At 42.3% G+C, this 17,357-nt stretch overlaps 1 protein-coding gene across 1 annotated transcript; it reads right to left on the bottom strand.

The window, feature by feature from the left end:
* Positions 1 to 379: 379 nt before the first annotated feature.
* On the bottom strand, positions 380 to 16,895 carry TNNC1 (troponin C1, slow skeletal and cardiac type). Its single transcript, XM_050957933.1, has 6 exons — positions 16,779 to 16,895; positions 9,696 to 9,726; positions 7,934 to 8,080; positions 6,195 to 6,309; positions 4,384 to 4,520; positions 380 to 1,186 (listed from the first exon to the last, which is right to left on the bottom strand). Exons 1-6 carry the CDS (start codon positions 16,800 to 16,802, stop codon positions 1,155 to 1,157), a joined length of 486 nt encoding a protein of 161 aa, XP_050813890.1. The 5' UTR covers positions 16,803 to 16,895; the 3' UTR covers positions 380 to 1,154.
* Positions 16,896 to 17,357: the final 462 nt, after the last annotated feature.

Below are 17,357 nucleotides of genomic sequence, written 5' to 3'. Positions count from 1 at the left end.
GTTTTTGTCCATCACAAAACTGCATTTTCCAGCAAATGAACTATTTGACGAAAATTTTTTCCCAGCTCTAATCAAAAGCTTCTCAAGGCCGTGGATGTGCCTTACTCAGTGTTTATAAAGTACCATGACCACTTATGGCACAATCTCAGTGATATCTGCACTCAGTAATGGAGATTATGAATAGGTTACTTTGAGGAAAGTGAAAAGCTTTCATCCTGAGAAACTTGTCCCGGCCCCCCCGCCTTCCAACACTGAGTGGTTTTACTCAAACCTGACATGACACTTCACTGAGCATCTTTCATCTGGGAGTTCCTTTTGCTGGTCTTACAGCTGCAACTATAAATTGCTTCTGTGAAACAAGCAGGAATGAAATAATTACTCTAGCTTATGAATTATTTTATTAGCATTTCAAAAAGGAATCTTATTTCTGTACACATTGCCCATTTACATGGCACTTTAAATCAATGGTTGGAGGTGGAGGAAGAGTAGAGATTGTCAGAATGTTCGGTGACAGTTTAAGTGTCTCAAATCATCATTCAACTGAAGGTTCAAATGCTAATTGTTTTACTATAATATTTTCTAAGTGATGTGATTCAACCCATTGAGCGCTGGGGGCCAAATCATGGTAGCATCAAATCCAATGGCAAACTCCTAACAACTTCACTAGGAACAGGAATTTGCTCTAAATGCCTGATTCAATGTGTAGCTGTAAGAAATATGCAGGGATTGAGCAACTTATAAAGGGGTTACATGTGAGTTCTGTACCCTACTGGTACAGTCTGCTGGCCGTCACTGGTTTTGCTTTTTACGGCTGATAGGTTCTTACTAGACTATAGGAAAAACATTCTTTACAGACTTAATTATATGTTCACTATGTTATCTGCTCCAGAGTGTGTCAAGGAACTCAAGACTTGGCTCTCTCACGTTTGCTATTGCTCAAAAGAGCAACATCTTAGATAATTATTAGGTCTCTTACTTAAATATCCATGGACTGACCATCTGAGGCACTTAATAACAAACAGAATGTATTCTTCTGATTGCCACCCTGTTCAGCACTTAAGTCTTCATGCTAGCAGCCAAGCGGACGCAACCACATAGACGAGATGAGGAATCAGAGGGCTTTAAAAGTCGAGGCTGCACATCATGTTTCAGATTTATTCAACTCCCTTCATGAACTCCAGGAATTCTGCGAAGCAAGGGAAATTAAAGACGCGTATTTTAGATGACAACCGGAGAGTCAGTGTGTAGCACTTCACACGCTTTCTGGGTATCTCCAGAATCATCCTTCTTCTCTCACCCATTTTCTCCCCTTCACAATTCCAAATGCCTAACAATATAGCTAGCTTTGCTCCAGCCATGGAGAGGTTTGTCACTCCTCCTGGAAGTGCCACTAACGTGATTCAGCACAATGAAAGATCTGCAGTACAGACAGACTTAGAGGAGGCTTACTAGCTGGAGTCTGGGCTTAGTAGACAAGTGGTCAAATTTCATCTTATAAATCAGCATAGCCTCGCTGAAATCAATAGATAGATGCCAATCTACATCAGAGGAGTCTCTAGCTCAAGATATCTAACGTTCGGAGCAACAACTCTCTACAAATGCCCTGTGTGTACAATTTGAAACTGCAGCTCCCATTTTAAAAAAAAAAATCATATTCACTGGAGCTGGTCAGGAATTTTAGAAATTTTGACAAAAGTTAAAACCCGACCCTTTTTTTAATGTATTTTTTTTTAAAACCAACTTCATTGAGTGGCTGAAATTTTAAAATTCTGACAAAATGTTGTTGACAAGCTCTCATGTGCATGTAATAGTTTTATTTTTCAGTTTCTGACAGTGATAATGACTCTAGAGCATGGATTGTTCTGGAGACTGGTGCCTGTGTAGGTATGATGAACAAGGCTGGCTCCAGGCCCCAGCAAAGGAAGCAGGTGCTTGGGGCGGCCAATGGAAAGGGGCAGCACATCTGGGTCTTTGGCGGCAATTCAGTGGCGGGTCCCTCAGCCCCTCTCGGAGGGAAAGACTCACCGCCAAATTGCCTTCAAAGAATGAAGCGGCGCGGTAGAGCTGCCGCCAAAGTGCCGCCGATCGTGGCTTTATCTTTTTTGTTTGGTTGGCTGAGTTTTTTTTGTTTCACCACTTGGGCTGGCAAAAAAACTGGAGCTGGCCCTGATGATGAAAGCTCTGATCCTGCAGCTTGGTGCATTCAGGTGAGTCCAGGTGCCTGCATAGAAGGCCTTTGAGGTTCTGTGGGGGCACAGAAGTCCACTTTCATGGAGTCAGTTTCAGGATCAGAGCCTATGTAATTATATTTCTCTGAAGAAGGTACCATCCAAGACTCCCCACTATGAAGTCAGTTGTGTTGTTTGTGTGTAACGGAGAAAAGAGAATGTGGCCACTAACCTCCTGTTGTCAGGTCTCTAATCCTTTAATGCACCCCCCATGGCCAAGAGTTTGATAACAGCAGCCTGGCCTCAGTTTCCCCTTTTTGGTATTCTGAAATGTGGCCTATAGCACTTGGCCTCTCTTTACAGCTCCAGACCCTTTGTCTGGGTCATTGGAATCTCTCCCCTTCTGGAGCAGTAAGGGGCCTCCCGCCACTAGGCCTGGAGCAGGGGTGGCTCTAGACATTTCGCCACCCCAAGCACAGCAGCATGCCACGGGGGGTGCTCTTCCGGTCGCCGAGAGGGTGGCAGGTGGCTCCGGTGGACCTCCCGCAGGCATGCCTGTGGAAGGTCCACTGGTGCTGCGGACCGCTGGTCCTGCGGCTTTAGTGGACCTCCCGCTGGCGTGCCTGTGGGAGGTCCACCGAAGCCACAGGACCAGTGCCTGCAGGAGGTCCACCGAAGCCGCGGGACCAGCGGACCACCGAAGCTGCAGGACCAGCATACCCTCCACAGGCATGCCTGCGGGAGGTCCACTGGAGCCGCCTGCCACCCTCCCGGTGACCAGCAGAGCGCCCCCCATGGCATGCCGCCTCAAGCACGTGCTTGGCATGCTGGGGCCTGGAGCCGCCCCTGCCTGGAGCCCAGTATCCCTCTCTCTCTTCTTCACCAGGGAAGGAACAAAGGAAGCAAAAACTGAAAAGTCCAACAGTCTTATGGTAGGGCTGCCAGTCCAAATCTGAGGCTTCAGCAGTCACTGCTCCTTCCCTCCAAGCTCGCCCTCTCCTCTGGGTCCCAGCCCAGGAAATATGTATTAGGCAGTCAGGGGCATTTGTTTAGTTCCTGGGCTGCTTTCTACCTACAGCCTTTGCGGGCCTCTTCCGTATAGCACCCTTCTGCCTGGAACTTGATCTCTCTGGGCAGCTTTGCCTGATCTGACACTGTGAAGCTTCCCTATGATGTCTCCCAGCCTCTCCAGCAGCCACCCTGCTCTGTCTGGGTTGCAGCTTTTTATCCCATCTGTTTGCTCACAAGCCATTGAGCCCACAGCAAGGGCAGTGATTGCTCTCTTCATTCTGTGTCTTGCTGTGGGGTCTATACACACATCACGCCTTCTCTAGGTAGTTCTGGCAATAATAATAATATAAAAGTGGCATAGGCAGTTATAAAGCAGAATCTTTATCAATATCATTCTTTGTATGGTCTAGGGAAAAACCTAGCCAACTCTTCAAATTTCTACCTGCAACTGTGTATGCATAATGAACCATATCTGTGTGAGCTAAGGGGGCACTTTCAATACACCTCTACCCCGATATAACGCTGTCCTCAGCCAAAAAATCTTACCACGTTATAGGTGAAACTGCATTATATCGAACTTGCTTTGATCCACCAGAGTGACCAGAGTGTGCAGCCCCCTCCCCTGCCCCCCCCCCGGAGCGCTGCTTTACCACGTTATATACGAATTTGTATTATATCGGGTCGCGTTATATCGGGGTAGAGATGTACCTCTCACCAACCAAAGTAGCACTCGTGCAAGCAAATTCAAAGTTTTGTTCTTCCCAAATATTGCACATGTATATTTAGAAGTTATTCTGAAAGCATGGGACTACCAAATGTCATGTTTCAGAGCCTGAACCAAACCTTCTGGAATTTGGAGAGATTGGATCCAGATCTTGGTTTTGCACTGGTTCATTGCCTCTGTAGTGGGTGGAAACCAATATATACATCCTTCAATATTGGAGGCAAGAGGTGTAAATCTGTACCTAGGTCTGCAGTCTGCCTAATTTTGAAGCTGGCTCATACCTCTATGAAAGACCAAATCCTAATCCCATAGCCGTACACTCTCAAACTTTGTGGGACTTAAAACCTGGATCTGAATTGTGAGTCTTAGGCCCATCTCTAATATATACTACTTACATCTTTTGTTAAGGTTCTGAGTTCCTAAGGACAATGGATATCCCATTTTTACTTTTAACCAAATTATGCACAAAAACACACCTACCATCATAGTCAATCTTGCCATCGTTGTTTTTGTCTCCATCCTTCATCAGTTCCTCTATGTCATCTTCGGTGATGGTCTCTCCTGTAGCCTGTAGCATGATCTTTAGTTCGTCAAGGTCAATGTATCCATCAGCATTTCTGTGCAACGACAGAATGGCTCAAAGATAAAAACCAAAAATACTGTAAATGGATGGACAACTGCACCCCATGTTACATCACTTCCACTTGGTCTCCAATCTGTTTTTTATCAGCAAATTGCCCGTTAGTGACTCATTGTCTCTGGTTTCCTGTCATGAATTGGTAGGATAAATAAATGAGGGGACACCAACTCTCCCCTTTCTGCAGGTCTCTATGGGAATAACCCTACAGGATTTGTGTGCCTCCTGAGACAAAGCAGAGAATAGTAACTATTTGCTTCTGCTAGTGAATTAAGGGATGGTCTTCATGGACATATAGTACATAGAGAAGTAAAAGTCCTTTGCAAGTGATGAAGACCTGATTCAGCAAACTGCTGAAGCATGTGCTTTGTTCCATTTTGAAAGAGGGAAATTTTTTGATTTTCCCTGGAGGAGACATTTTTACATACCAACTTCTACTGAAGGGGAAATGTTAACTTATGAAAAGTAATATCAAAAGACAGCCCTTAATATTATATTTTTCTTTTTCATAACTACTTGTGGCACCAGATCTACTCAAGATTCACGTCTCTGGCAATTTTTGTGTAGATAGGCAATGTCTGAGCAAATTCAGCCTATAATCTATCATCCTAACAATTAGATACAGGAATCATCAAAACTTAATTACAACCTAATTTCTTCAAATAGAGCCATTCACAAGATTTCAATGAGTCTTAACTATGGGAAAGTTAAGAGTTAATATTACTTGGAACAAAAAGGGTCTGACACAGAGCTAACTTTCTAAAAGGACCCGTTTTAAAATGAATTTTTATTTATAAACTAATGAATGGCTTTACTTGAAAATTCTCAGAAAATTAATTCTGTGCTCAAAGAATAAGTGCTGTTGTTTTGTGTTCTTCAGATATCACAAAGTGGTTGGTTGCTGCTTTCAGCGCACAACTCAACTGCATTGTAACTATGGGGACATATTCAGAAGCACCATAACTGTTGGGAGATGTTAGGATTAAGTAAAAACCTGCAAAGCTGCTGGAATGCTGATGTGGCATTAGGGAAGGAAGGCACAGACAAGCAGTATTTCTTCATTTAATAAATAAGTTTCCATTCTTTTCCCTTCCCTGTTGCTTGTTGAGAATTGATAAGGCCTGCAGCTGCATAAGAAATGTAGTTGTCTAAAAAAAATGTAGTTGTGTAAAAGAAGTGTTATCTCCCCCGCTCTTCTTTCCCAGCTACACAAGTGAGCCCTGAGTCATGGTCCCTTCCTCCCTCCCCTGAGAACTGCTCATGGCCCCTTCCTCCCTCCCTTGAGAACCACCGATTAAGGAAAATTGCAGCAACAAATTGCTGCAAAGAAATGTATTTCCAAGGTAAAAATGCCTGTATAACATGTATAATGCTGTGAATAAAAGCTAGGGATGGGTATACTAATTGTATGGGTGTTTTTATTACTTAATAAAGATTTTGGGGGTGTTGTACTGGATGTAGGCGTTTACATACTAACTTAAATAAAAAGAGTGTACTGTAACTAAACCAGTGCTTACTTGACAATTGGGTTGAGGGGAACAAGTATCGCAATAAAGAAGCCTATACTCAAATCCACCTCTGGCTCAACCTGCTCCTTTTCTTCTAACAATAATAGCTAGCACTGTCATTTCTTGTTTACATTCCAGTCTCTTACTTATCAAACATTCTGAAGAGATCTGAGAGTTCCTCTTCTGATTTTCCTTTGCTGTCATCTTTCATACATCGGACCATCATAACTAAGAACTCATCAAAGTCTACAGTGCCACTGCCTGCAGGTGAAATAAACAAGGTTTAGATTACACTACAATCTAGAAGGCAATCTTCTGGGGGTTTTTTTGTTTTGTTTTTTTGGCAAACAGGCATATACATAAAACAGAGATTAAGCTTTTATTTAGTAATCCAGCCACAGACTTCATGTTAGTAGCACTAAGGAGTGGGTAACAGATTATGGGATGGATTCACCATTGATTTGCTCCTTATGTAGTCATTTAAACAAGTGCAAATTGAATATAAAACACAACCACTGGTGTAAATGTGTGGAAAATTCTGATCTGGTAGCATTTGACACCCTTGTTGCACAGATGTAAATTACTATGGAAGGTGCAAGGCAGTGGAGAATCAAGCACCATATTTTTTATGCTGATGGTATGTTATCATTTGTTGTTTAAATGACATTGGCAAGATATTTTCCTTAATTCTTAGCATACATTTTCTTGCTTTTGGTTTTAACAAGCTTTTGGAAGTTTGGAACTGAAATTTTTATCAGTTTCTTTCCTAGATTGTTTTCTGGCAATCTGCACATGCTGGTTTGTTATTGTGGAGTTGTTTGTGGGTATGTTGTTGTGCGTGTACATGTCCGTACACTGAATAATTTGTTTTGGGATTAAAAAACTGCACATCTGTAATTCCATGGAATTTGCAAGCACAGAAGAAAAAAATGGTGGATCAAATTTTCAACCTATAATCTTTGACGTGTCCTCTTCTACATACATCCTTATACTGCCCTCATCACTGTAGTATCTGAGCACCCGTGTCTCTTAAAAAAGGTTTGAGAAATCTTTTTGCATCCATTATAGTAGTAATATTTTTAGTGCCTTCCATCTGTTACACTGGAATATTCAAAGGCATCTAAGACACTTAAGCATTCATTTAAATTCAGTGGGTGTCTGCGACCCTTTGAAAATCTCAGCTTTAGCATTTTATAACCTACAGCCCCAGTCTTGCAACTTATTCCAGACAGGCAGAGCTCTGCATCCACAGAGTTCTGTTAGAGTTCCACTAGGGTGGAGTGGTCCACCTGCATAGTTCAACTTGCAAGATTGGGCCATGTGTGCCCTCAACAGCTCTTCAGTGCATCAATTTATGGAGTGGGTAGTGGCATCCGATAGGTGCACAGCATGCTGCAAAGCCATTGCAAAGATGGGATTGTGGCCAATAGCCTTGTGGCTGATTCAAAGTCTTACACAAAATGGCATTATATCTTTACTGTCCACTTCACATAGAATGTCCGTGTCTACAGTATTACCAGAGTGATCTACCTGCATTAACCAGTGTGGTTACTCAGTTTGTCTGACTTCAGAAGTACGAAGACGCAGGTAAAAACTACCAGAGTTTGGTTGTTTCCAGGGTGTCTCAACTTTAATTTATAAACTGATGAATGGCTTAACTTGAAAATTCTCGGAAAATTATTTCTGTTTTCAGAGAATCTACTCAACTGATCTACTTTCTCTGGTGGAAGTAGAGTGCACACTGTTTTCTTTCATGTGATTCTTGTGCCTTCAAAGCCTGACTGCACAGTATTTAAGGTCCAGCTAATAACCACTACTATTCTGGCCCCCTGTAAATGCTTTGCAGTGCACTGAGACACCTAGAGGATTTAAGAGAATAGCTTACCATCTTCATCCACCTCATCTATCATCTCCTGCAGTTCCTCGGGGGTTGGATTCTGCCCTAGCATTCTCATCACCTTCCCCAGTTCCTTCGTGCTGATGCATCCGTCCTCAGCACCCAGGACGAAGATGTCAAAGGCGGCCTTGAATTCTAGAGAGGAAAAGGAGAAATGGAGGGGTTTGCCCTTTTATTAGGAGTTCGCACACAGGAAATCAGAGGGAGTTTCATTGCTGTGGTGATTCAAAAATGGACAAACTTCAACGGAGTGTCTGCAGAAGACTTTTTAGCTGTGTCAATGGAAGTCAAACTTATTACCTCCACCTCCCCTGCATTGGTGTGAAATCAATCATCCTGCTGGAGTAAGCTCCACTCAACACCCAGTTTAACACAGTGTGATCAACCCCAGTGGAAGAACTGAGGGATTCTTTGTCAGCCATTGTAAAGTACAGGTGAAGATAGGGTGATCAGATATCCCAATTTTATAGGGGCACTCCTGATATTTGGGGCTTTTTCTTATATAGCCCTTATTACCCGCCACCTCCTGTCCCAATTTTTCAAACTTGCTGTCTGTTCACCCTAGTAGGACAGTCTAGAGTAGACAGAGCTTAATGGCTCAAAGTTTGGATAAGTACCCAGAAGTTCCAAGCAGAGGCTGCTCAAGACAATCTGCTGCCCTAGGCAAAGCTTCAGTGTGCTGCCCCCACTTCCTGCCACAGATGGGTGTATGGGCGCGTGAATTATAGAGTGCTGTAATGTATTGCACTGTAACTGCCCTGTATAGACCTGGCATGAACTAAAGGGCACCTAGTGCATGTTAACATAGTCCTGTTGACACAGGACTACATCAGCACAAACTCGCTACCTCTTCATTCCAGCAAGGTCTAGATGGGGCCATTAGAGCTCTATACGTTAGAGAGCTTTGCAGTTCACACCCCTGGAAACCACCTGTAGCACAGTGTAGACAAGCATGAGCATTTAAAAAAAAATCACTTCTCCCAGAAATCTCTGTGCTGCCCTCAGAAATCTGGCCCTCAAGGCAGCTGCCTAGTTTACCTACAGCTAGAACAGCCCCGGTTCCAACTTCCCCACCACTGAATTTTCCAGGCATCTTAGCTCTACAAAATGGAGCTGGAACTCTCACGAGAACAGGCTTTGTAACAGGATTTCTGGTACTCCCTTTCCTTATTATTATCCAAGACTTTTGGCACATAATTGCCCAGAAGCCCCTGTTCAGCACAGAACTCCATTGGTTTTCAAACTAGGGTATGCGAGCTGTCATCGGGGGTACACAAGGAAAAGCCTGTAATAGCGGACAACGCGCTTTATTCAGCAAGACCTGGCAAACTAATCATAGGTATATTATGACCCTATGTCAGATGAGGGTACATGGTAGACTACATTATTTGGAAAGGGATACACAGCCTAAAAAGTTTGAAAACCACTGTACTAGATGTTGGTCAGACACATAAAAAGATCCTGTGCTTGCCCCAAAGAGCATTAAGACCAGAAATACCATGAAAAAATTATTGTAGCAATTCCACTGCCAGCCTTTTAGCCCTTTTCCTAAACTTGGGGATGAGAAGTCATTTGCTTTGCATTGTACTTTGACAGCTGGAAGTGTGGTTTTTCACTTGTGGCAGCAATTGTTGACCTTGAGCTGGCCTGTTCAAGCCACAGGCTAACATCATGGGTTAATAGTGGATTGACTATCCATTACAGGGAGTATCTTCTGTCTACAATGGTGTCAGAGTAAAGCCACACGTACCATTTTTCTGTTCTTCTGTTAACTGCTCAACCTGTGATGAAAATAAAAAGAGAGAAAAATTCATTTTTATTAAACTTAATCATTATCATTAATTGATAATACCACTTATATTGCACACTATTTGTTCAAAATGCTTTACAACCCTCAACTAATCTTCACAACAGCCCTTCTTGTGGAGTAAGGGGGACTTTTACCTAGATAGTTTTGGCATGGTCCCTTTTTTCTTTTTTTTTTTGGCATATTACATTATTCTGTTCCTCTTTTTAAATATTTTACACTCTTCTGGAGTTAACATTATTTTTAACCAGAATGTGAGTCTCAGGCATGTGGCATGATTGGTTTTTAGACAGCACAGCATTTCATTATGCAAAGTTGGGGGACTGAGTGGGAGAAGCATTTGTCACACTTGAGAGCTACTGTGTGGTGGTTCTTCATATGGCTGATGTAGATGTAGAGCAACAACTATAATTTTACAGTTAGCTTAAGCCAGATAATTGTGTCAGGAGTAGCACAGAGCATCACTGTGATGCCTCCTTCATATTTGGGAATCAGACACTGCAACGTTATATGTTCCCTGGTCTGTTCTGGGTGAACACAGTCACACACTGGAGAATTTTTTAATTTTCCATTTGTGCATCAGGTACCTGCATCTGCAATGGTTTGTGCAGGTGCAGCTTAAGGTTGCCCATAAGCTTTGCAGAAGACTGAAGCCCAGGATCTTCTGTATACGGTCTTTCACAAGTTGTTTGTTTGTTACTTCTTGTGAACTTCATTCAGCTTTCCAAGCTTCATCAAGACTGATGTCATATCGTCGGAGGGTAAGCGCATGGATCCAAAAGGGCTTGTGTGACTTCAAGCAGTGCTGAGGGATGTCTGTGAGGTCCTAGTGGATGGGAAGACTTTACTTTTCCTCAATTCGCTAGACTTCCTGGAGGGTTGCAGCATCACAGCCAATGGATGGGCAAGCGATATATGAGAGCACAGGTAGCCATGATGTTGGGATCAACTTGAGGGTTCCAGTGATGCACCGCATTGCAGTGTTCAGTTGGACATCAACAAGTCAAGTGTGGCTACTTCTGGTCCATACCAGTGCACAGCACTCAGTTAAGGAGTAGACAAAGATGCTGATGCCCCCCTTCCCACCCCTGCGATTGTGCTTGCCAGTTTCTGGACCAGGTTGACCCTGGTCTTCGTCTTGGTGGCTACTTTCTTCAGGAGTGGAAAATGGCAGCCTTCATGTGGTCCACTCTATTAAATGAGAAATAACAACTAATGCCGTCAACCCAGTGACCAAACATTGATCAACGATCTCCTAATCTTCAGAGCAACAATGCAACTGTGTGATTAATTCTATCACTGAGAGTCTTTACACCAAGACTGGATGTCTGTCTAAAAGATGTTCTAGTGTGGCATCAGATTGTTGGGTTTCATGTAGAAATCGCTGGGTGAGGTTCTATGGCCTGTGTTGTGTAGGAGGTTTGACTACATGATCATAATAGACCCCTTTTGCCTGGGCAGGATCTAGATTTTTTGCCGCCCCAAGCAAAAAAACAACCTCTGAGAGCGCAACTGCCGAAGCGAAAAAAAGCTGGTGCCTAGAGCCAGTCCTGCTTTTCCCCTTTAGAATGTATGAATCTACTGAACTATCTATTCCACTAATTTTGGGACAACCTTCATTAAGATTCACCTTTTATAAATTTTGATTTTGGATGAAGTATCGCGGGGCTGTTGTTTTTTTGACACGTATCCTACTGTTCAGCTCTCTTGGAGAACTCCAAGATGAGAATTTTAGGGCCCAGTCCCAGATGATTTCAATGGGAACAGGATTGGTCCCTTCAAGTATTATGGGAATGTGTTAGGTTTCCTGGTTTTATTGCATTGCTTTGATTATCAGAAGAACAGAGGGACTTATGTTCTTCCCTTTTCTGTTCTAGTCTTAAGTCATTGGTGCTCCGAAAAGTGGAGGTAATACAGAGTCTGAAGAAGAATTAAATAAGGGTAACAAAATGAAACTGCATTACTACAGTTTAATGTGAAAAATCTTAGTGTAAAATTTACCCTGCCAAGTCCTTGATTAAGTAGGCTTCGTGCTTTGGTGGGAATGGATGCCTGGATCTATGGACAGAGTGGAGGGCAGCTCCGCAGCCCTTCCACAGTCTATTGAAGTCTATGGGTACTCCCACAACCAGTGAAGCTGGCCTGTCATGCCCTTGGTCCAATCCCCAAACTCTACATACCCATGGTCTTTGCAGGTTTCAGAAGCCCTCTACTCTGCCTTATATAGGAGTAGTGACTTTTCCCTGCCTGCCTGCTATGCATCTTATGTAAATGAGTTCCTCTAGTCAGGTACTGAACTAATACTGGTCTGTAAGATAATTTCCATCTCCTTTCCTGGTTATCAAGAGCAAACAAATAGTGGAGGCTTAATGTAAATTTGAATTAATAAGATACATCTACAGGACCAGAACATAAGAACGTCAGACCAAAGGTCCATCTACCCCAGTATCCTGTCTTCCGACAGTGGCCAATTCCAGGTGCCCCAGAGGGAATGACCAGAACAGGGAATCACTGAATGATCCATTCTCTGTCGCCCATTCCCAGCTTCTGGCACACAGAGGCTAGGGACACCATCCCTGTCCATCCTGGTTAGTAGCCATTGATGGACAAATCCTCCATGAACTTAACTAATCATGAACAGCAAATAGGATTGTGTAGTTGAGTCATGCGCTAGTGGTCTGGACCAGTAGTTCTCAACCAGGGGTATGTGTACCCCTGGAGGTTCGCAGAGGTCTCCAGGGGGTATTGAATTCATATAGATCAGTGTCTCTCAACCTGGGGGTTGCAGCCCCCAGAGGGGTCATGGGATGGGTTAGAGGAATTGCAAGTGCAGGGCCGGCATTAGAGAGTGGCAAGCAGGGCAATTGCCCAGGGCCCCATGAAGCTAAGTTACGTGCCTCAGCCCCTGGTGGCAGGGCTTCAGTTGCAGACAAGGCTCATAAGTGAAAAATAGGTTCAACTATTGCACTGAAATGTAAGTACACTATTTATATTCCAATCAATTATTTTATAATGATATGGTAAAAATGAGAAAGTCAGCAATTTTTCAGTACCACTGTGCTGTGACACTTTGGTATTTTTATGTCTGATTTTGTAAGTAAGTAGTTTTTAAGTGAGTGAAACTTGGGGTATGCAAGACAAATCAAAATCTTGAAAGGGGTGCAGTGGTCTGGAAAGGTTGAGAACCACTGGTCTGGACAATGTTAGCACCTCTCCTCTTATCTGAACCTACTTCCCTCTTTCAGTTCATTTCTTCCTGATCTTAATGTTTCATTTAATGCCACATCCTATTCAACTGGCCTGCAGAATTCAGTGGCACTTTCAGCACCTTCCTGGTTCCTTTCCTCCAGCAGCTATCCAACTGCTACTGCTTGTCATCACCCACACTCCTCTGTCACTAGGCAGCTCTATTTTGATGCTTACAGGGTTCTGCCTTTGGTCCTGCTCTCGCAACATTTCCCTACCTTTCTGAAATCAGTCTATGTAAATGGGACCCAAATCTGCAACCACTTTACCAGCCCATAACATAAGGCCAATGAACCACATCATTACCAGCAGCTTCCCTATGTTCTTAGTCTTATATCCACAGTGTTGCCAATACACGCTGTTCCTGAGCTGTATCACGATCCTAATTCCAGTCTTGAGCCCTGACAGAGCTTTATCAATGCCCCTTAATCTGAAGCTGCAGCACCCTGTCTGCTATTTCAGCCTTGGGCCTTTGTTGATAAGATCCTTGCGAATTTCTGCTAGAAAACTGCCAAGCCAGTTGTGAGGGCAGAGGCTAAAATGACCAGCATTTCTTACTGAGAAATGTTGACTTTTACAAACCACAAATGCAGAGGACAGACCAGGGAAGCTGATCCATCCATATCAGATGCAGATAACAATAGCAGCAGGATTCTTCTTCAGCATTGCATCACGAAATCTGAACCCTTTTGTCCAGCCACCCATGATGGAAGGCAAGCAGCTGCAGGCTGCTCTTCCATTGTTTTGGCAGTAAAATAGGATAGTTGGGGACTCCAAAGCTATGAGCTGTTCCCAGTAAATAAATGCTTATTGCCACTTTCATGCCTTCCATGTAACTCAACTCTTTTAGCATGTTAGCTATTTATAAGCCCCAATGATTGAGGTGCTGGAGATAAAGATAAACCTTCTGATTGTTCCCAGGAACTGAATGGCATTGGTATTTATCCTTGGGCCCTTTTATCTGGACACTTGTCCTTGGCACTGTTCTTAGCATGGTTCAGTGGAGTTTGAAAGCGTTACCAAAATAGCTCTGCATTTGTATAACCTTATCTAGACATGAGTGAAAATGAAAATCCACTGGACTCTCTTGGTGCATTTAGAGAAATTGGTGGGAACTAATTCAATGCTTTATTAAAATGTGTCATCAACTTGCAACAAACCACAAATGGTCAATTCCTTTGGATCAAGCTAACCCTCTTTAACTAGTGCCTTTCTTTGTGTACATAAATTTATAGATATAGGAATGTACTATACATAAATTAAATGATGGGTAACAATAATGCTAGGAAGATCAATTCACTGCAAGGCTCTGGTAATAAGATTTTAAACCATGAGGTGAAATTCAAGTGGTTTATGATCTCCCCAAGACTACATGATCTATTCAGGCCTTTTTCTTTTAGTCTCTGTATCTCCTTGTTTTGGGGGTTGACTTCTTTCATTACTGCCTCAGTGTGTAAATGCTGAAGATGCTGTCATGATACATAAGCAGTGCCATAAGGTGCTGTCTTGGTTATTCCTTTTTTGGCTTTGTTCTTCATTCACTGTTTCCATCTGAAATTGTGCTGGTGAGAGCCAATCAACTTTGCCTTGCTTTAGTTACTCTCTAGATTTTTTCCAGTTTAATATTTTCTTACAGTACATATATTTAGGATCTTTTTTTATGGAATGGTCCAAGGAAATATCCTTTACACTTAGTTGTACTGCAATTTAGAACCACGTGTGTGCCTCAACCCAATATTACTTTGCCTTTGTAAACTAATTACAATACAAATGCATCTATATTAACCTGCTTAAGACAGGAATCCCACTTCATCTGTCTACATTACAGTTTTTTAGTGATTCTCATCAACATGGTATCTGAATGTGCCCCAAGCTAAAAAAATTGGCACAGCAAAGTCTCTACTGGACTTCATGGGGTCTTCTGGTCCTCTCTCTTTCTTGGCTATAGAACACTACGCTTGGAGTAAGATGTTTGTTGGTTATGGGAGATGGCATTTTTTTTGTATTTCTGGCCCTTTTTTGAGCTAAACTCAAATTCCATTGAAATCCATGGAGTTAGATTAGGAATTAATTTGGTTTTCTGGGTCTTTGACCTGTATGGTGTTTAACAGGTTGAGAGGTATGAAAGAGGCTGAAAATTGTGCATGGGAAACCTTCTTCTATCCGTCTCTTGACTCTAATTCTTCCTTTGTGCTAGACAATGCATTCCATCCACCTGACTGACAGATCCATTTGGCTAATTGTTAGCATTGCTGGCTTTCAAAACGTTTCAACATTTCTTCATAACAATGTATGTGATGCTTCAAAACATTATGGAGCATGAGTCTAATAAAGAGCCAATTGCAGAGACATGAATTTTGTTTACTTCTATAGGCCACTTTTTTAATTTCATTTTTTTTGAGGATCTGGACTTTTGGCTCACTGAACCCAAGAGGACTGGGGTCTGTAGAATGGAGTCCCAGCTCAGTGCAGGTCATAGATTAGTCTAATATGAAGAACAACTTGTTTTGTTGCCATGTGTCAACTATGATCCCTGTTCCTTTAATATCAGAGGGGTAGCCGTGTTCGTCTGGATCTGTAAAAGCAGCAAAGAGTCCTGCGGCACCTTGTAGACTAACAGACGTATTGGAGCATGAAGTTTCATGGGTGAATACCCACTTCGTCAGATGCATGTCGACAAAGTGGGTATTCACCCACGAAAGCTCATGCTCCAATACATCTGTTAGTCTATAAGGTGCCACAGGACTCTTTGCTCCTGTTCCTTTAGGACATCTTGGAATTTTGAAAGAAATATCCACATTTGATTTATCTTTATGCTCTTGATAGAAATGTGAAGACCAACCTAATCAATTGTTAACTATCTGCAACACCATATATAACCCTGTAACCAACCACAAGATTCACGTACAAAACTTGGTAACACAGAATTCAAGGTAAAGAGATCATGCAATACAGATTCCAGAAAGATACCACTCTCATATTGTTCTGCCTCCATATCATCAGCTATTTAAGGTATAAAATAATGCTGCATCTTTACTGAGGGAAGACAAAATAGTTTGCGTTTATACAGTAAGCTTGATATGCAGTTGTTGAAGGCAAAACTGCTTTCTCTTGTCTTCTTTAGAAAGCACAACCAGTATGCTTTACATTATAATTTTTTGCAGTGTAGATATCAAGAACAAGGAAAGAGAAATTGCAAATAGATCACTTATTTCCTAAGCCTTTATCAAAAGGGGTTTTCAAAATATATTTTGCAGAAAAACATTCAGCTAGGGAAGAAGCTTGGCAGAATTTTAATACACAAAAATAACAATGCTTCAGTTTCAGCTTATTCAAATTCTCTTCAGTTCCCCATTGAAACAGTTGATCTGTCAAGTCCTGGATAAAGCAGTAACCATACCTGATACTTCAGTAGATTTTTCAAAATATATGTAAAATTATACTTACATGCCATCTCTCTATTTCACAACACAGAACCAGGGAAAAGACTTATTACAAATAATTTAGCAGTTTATTTTTAGAAGAATCTGCTTACAAGAAGAACATTACATATTTAGAATTGCCATTGCATGAAAAATTCTATGTTCTGAACTAGAAGGTACCTCACTACAACTAACATTCCTAAGTGCATTTCATTGTTACATTAAGTACTTGCAGTGTAAAGACAGTTATTGCTGTGCCCTATTGTGGCTTTAGAAGATCAGCAAAAACTCTTTGAAACATCTTTCTAATACAACAAATGCACCCCCAGACTAAGGTAAGTTTAAACATATTACTCACTGCTGCCTTGTAAATATCATCCATGGCTAGTTACTGCAGGTCAGGAGCTGGACAGAGAGGGTAAACAGTACAGAGACAAACTTCAAGTCTCTGTCAGCTATCCCCTCCTTCTATCCCTGCTAATATAGCAAGGTGTCAGCCCTAAATGTGTCACTCAAGGGCCGCTGCTCACCACATCAGCAATCTAATACACAACTATTAATGATACCCACTCCAAGTGAGAATTCCTCATCCCTGTGAGGAGGGGAGGGAAGGGGCATTTGCGAGGCCGACAGCTGGCATTCCAAGGGCCCAATCCAGCTCTCATTGAAGTCAGTAAGCTTAATACATTAAGTGAATACTGGTAAATATTTGTGTCAGGCTATGGGTCTGATCCTCTGGAATTCCCTGGCAAATTTCCCTTTGAAGTCAGTGAGACCAGAAGGGTGTTCGGAACTAAATATTGGGCATCTGTTTTGGACAGCTAGACCCTTTCTTTATAACAGGTTGGACCCAAAGCCTGGATCCAAACACTCCCAATACCTGGAATAGTTTGGATCAGAACCCAAGCTCTGTGGCTTGGGCCTATCTCTGCTTTCT

The sequence above is a fragment of the Gopherus flavomarginatus genome, chromosome 6, assembly GCF_025201925.1.
Source record: "Gopherus flavomarginatus isolate rGopFla2 chromosome 6, rGopFla2.mat.asm, whole genome shotgun sequence".
Classification (NCBI taxonomy): Eukaryota; Metazoa; Chordata; order Testudines; family Testudinidae; genus Gopherus; species Gopherus flavomarginatus.
The sequence above is the reverse complement of the archived record's forward strand: the minus strand, read 5'-3'. Positions and strand labels throughout refer to the sequence as shown.